The 1735-nt window shown below is 44.1% G+C and overlaps 1 gene segment (V, D, J or C); it reads right to left on the bottom strand.

Annotated features, from left to right (window-relative positions):
* Positions 1-463: 463 nt before the first annotated feature.
* LOC121918335 lies at positions 464-1075 on the bottom strand (the record flags this gene model as incomplete). The annotated part of the segment is given in 2 exon segments: positions 464-789; positions 993-1075. Coding segments are annotated over 2 exon segments (405 nt in total), but the record flags the coding sequence as incomplete, so codon positions are not given.
* Between the last annotated feature and the right edge of the window lie 660 nt (positions 1076-1735).

The raw sequence follows: 1735 nt of genomic DNA on the forward strand, positions 1-1735 counted from the left end.
CGTTAGCACGCGAATTTGAATCGCCCAGTACGCAAAAGCCCCAATTCTGACCCTGTCTGATAAACACCTATGATTCTGCATGTGAATCACTGACCAAACCACAGGGAATAAAAACAACTGTCTTATGTGTTCACAGAACCTACTATGCAATGCTTTTGAGACAGTTCCTTCCACAGTGAGTTACTGAGAGGTATGAAATTCAGGGATATGCATGGATCTGTGTGGCAAAAGATAAGAGGTCAGAGGTGACAAGCATCTGAATAGTACTGGCAGTATGAGAGTGAAGCCATTTTTTACTGAGCTGTTTAGTGAATAGAAGATGATAGTTTCAGTGTGGTGTGGAGGATAGTGTGGAGGATGCTGATACATATTTATGGCACTGGGATGTGTCTGCTCACTCACACACAGGCTCTTTATTCCTGGCACTCAGTTTTGTGTGAGCTCTGCTTCTTGCCTCTCTCACTGTGTCTCTCACAGCACACAGATACAGCCCTGTGTCATCAAGCTGAAGACTCTGGAGGGTCAGGCTCATTCTTGCTCCCTTGGTCAACCATTTCCCTCCCAGACGGTTCTTGAGAGTAGAATCAAGAATATCTTGCAGATCATCACTGTGATAGTAGAGGCTCACAAGCACTTGTAGCTCTGTCTTCCCTGGCAGCTGACGATACCAGAAGAAATTGTATCCAGAGCCATGAATAAAACAACCAACTGTAAATGTTTTCCCCTGCACCAAGCTTGTAAATAGTGGCTCCTGAGTCACTGTCACAGAAGAGTCACTGCTGGGTAAAGCTAAGGGGAGAGAAACAGCCAGGTTAGCCAAGAAGGCAGAAGAAAAGCACCAGAGACAGTGAACAAAGTGAGGCAAAGTTGGGCAACTGAAGATGGTACAAGGAGGTTTCTGTCATGCCTAGAACATACCTAAAGATAGCATAAAGCTCAGGTTGCCACCATGTACCTCATCTAAAGGGTTGTATCCAGTTTGTATCACTTACCACATGAGAGGAAATAGAGGGAGAGGAGGGAACAGAGTTTAAAATTTCCATAGCAGAACTGAGTGGGTCTTGCAGCCATATCAGTCAATATCCAGCAAATGGAAAGAAACCAAATGCCGCTTGACTTTCAGTATGTGTTGTGTGTGCAGGTGTTTGAGGCGATGGAGGAGGAGACAGGATATCCTGCAAACACAGAGGCACCAGGATGCTTCTCTATGCTGGGGAGAAGGAAGACCAAAAGAGAGCATGTGCTGGAGATGTGAGTCCATTGGAGGGTCTTCTCACCTCTTTTGCTCCCATTCCTGGGGATATTCTTGCCTTTTCTGAAAGGGGCTGTGGGAGGTTGGCTTTTTGCACACAGGTGGATATGCCAGGAAGTAGCCAGGTGTATCTAACCATATCAAAGAAGATAGTCTTCTCCACCCTGACATGGTTCCTGATGATCTTTGACCCCAGACAGAGAGTATTTCACTATCACATCACACAAATATGGAATTTATCAAAGGAACAAAGTTCTCCACTCTGAATACCTCTGTTTTGTGTGTCTACTTCATTGGAATGCAAGGATAGATTGGAAAATATGTGGACAATTCTTAAGAGATCTCAGAAGCTGCTGGAGAAGATGTTGTGAATCTTGTTTCTGTTGATCAGGAGTTTCATGTTTTACATTCCATCACTTATATTCAGAGTTTGGAAACATTATTTTATTGAACATCTCTACTGACTTTTCTGACCAGGGGTTT

Source organism: Sceloporus undulatus, unplaced genomic scaffold (assembly GCF_019175285.1).
Source record: "Sceloporus undulatus isolate JIND9_A2432 ecotype Alabama unplaced genomic scaffold, SceUnd_v1.1 scaffold_8783, whole genome shotgun sequence".
Taxonomy (NCBI): domain Eukaryota; kingdom Metazoa; phylum Chordata; class Lepidosauria; order Squamata; family Phrynosomatidae; genus Sceloporus; species Sceloporus undulatus.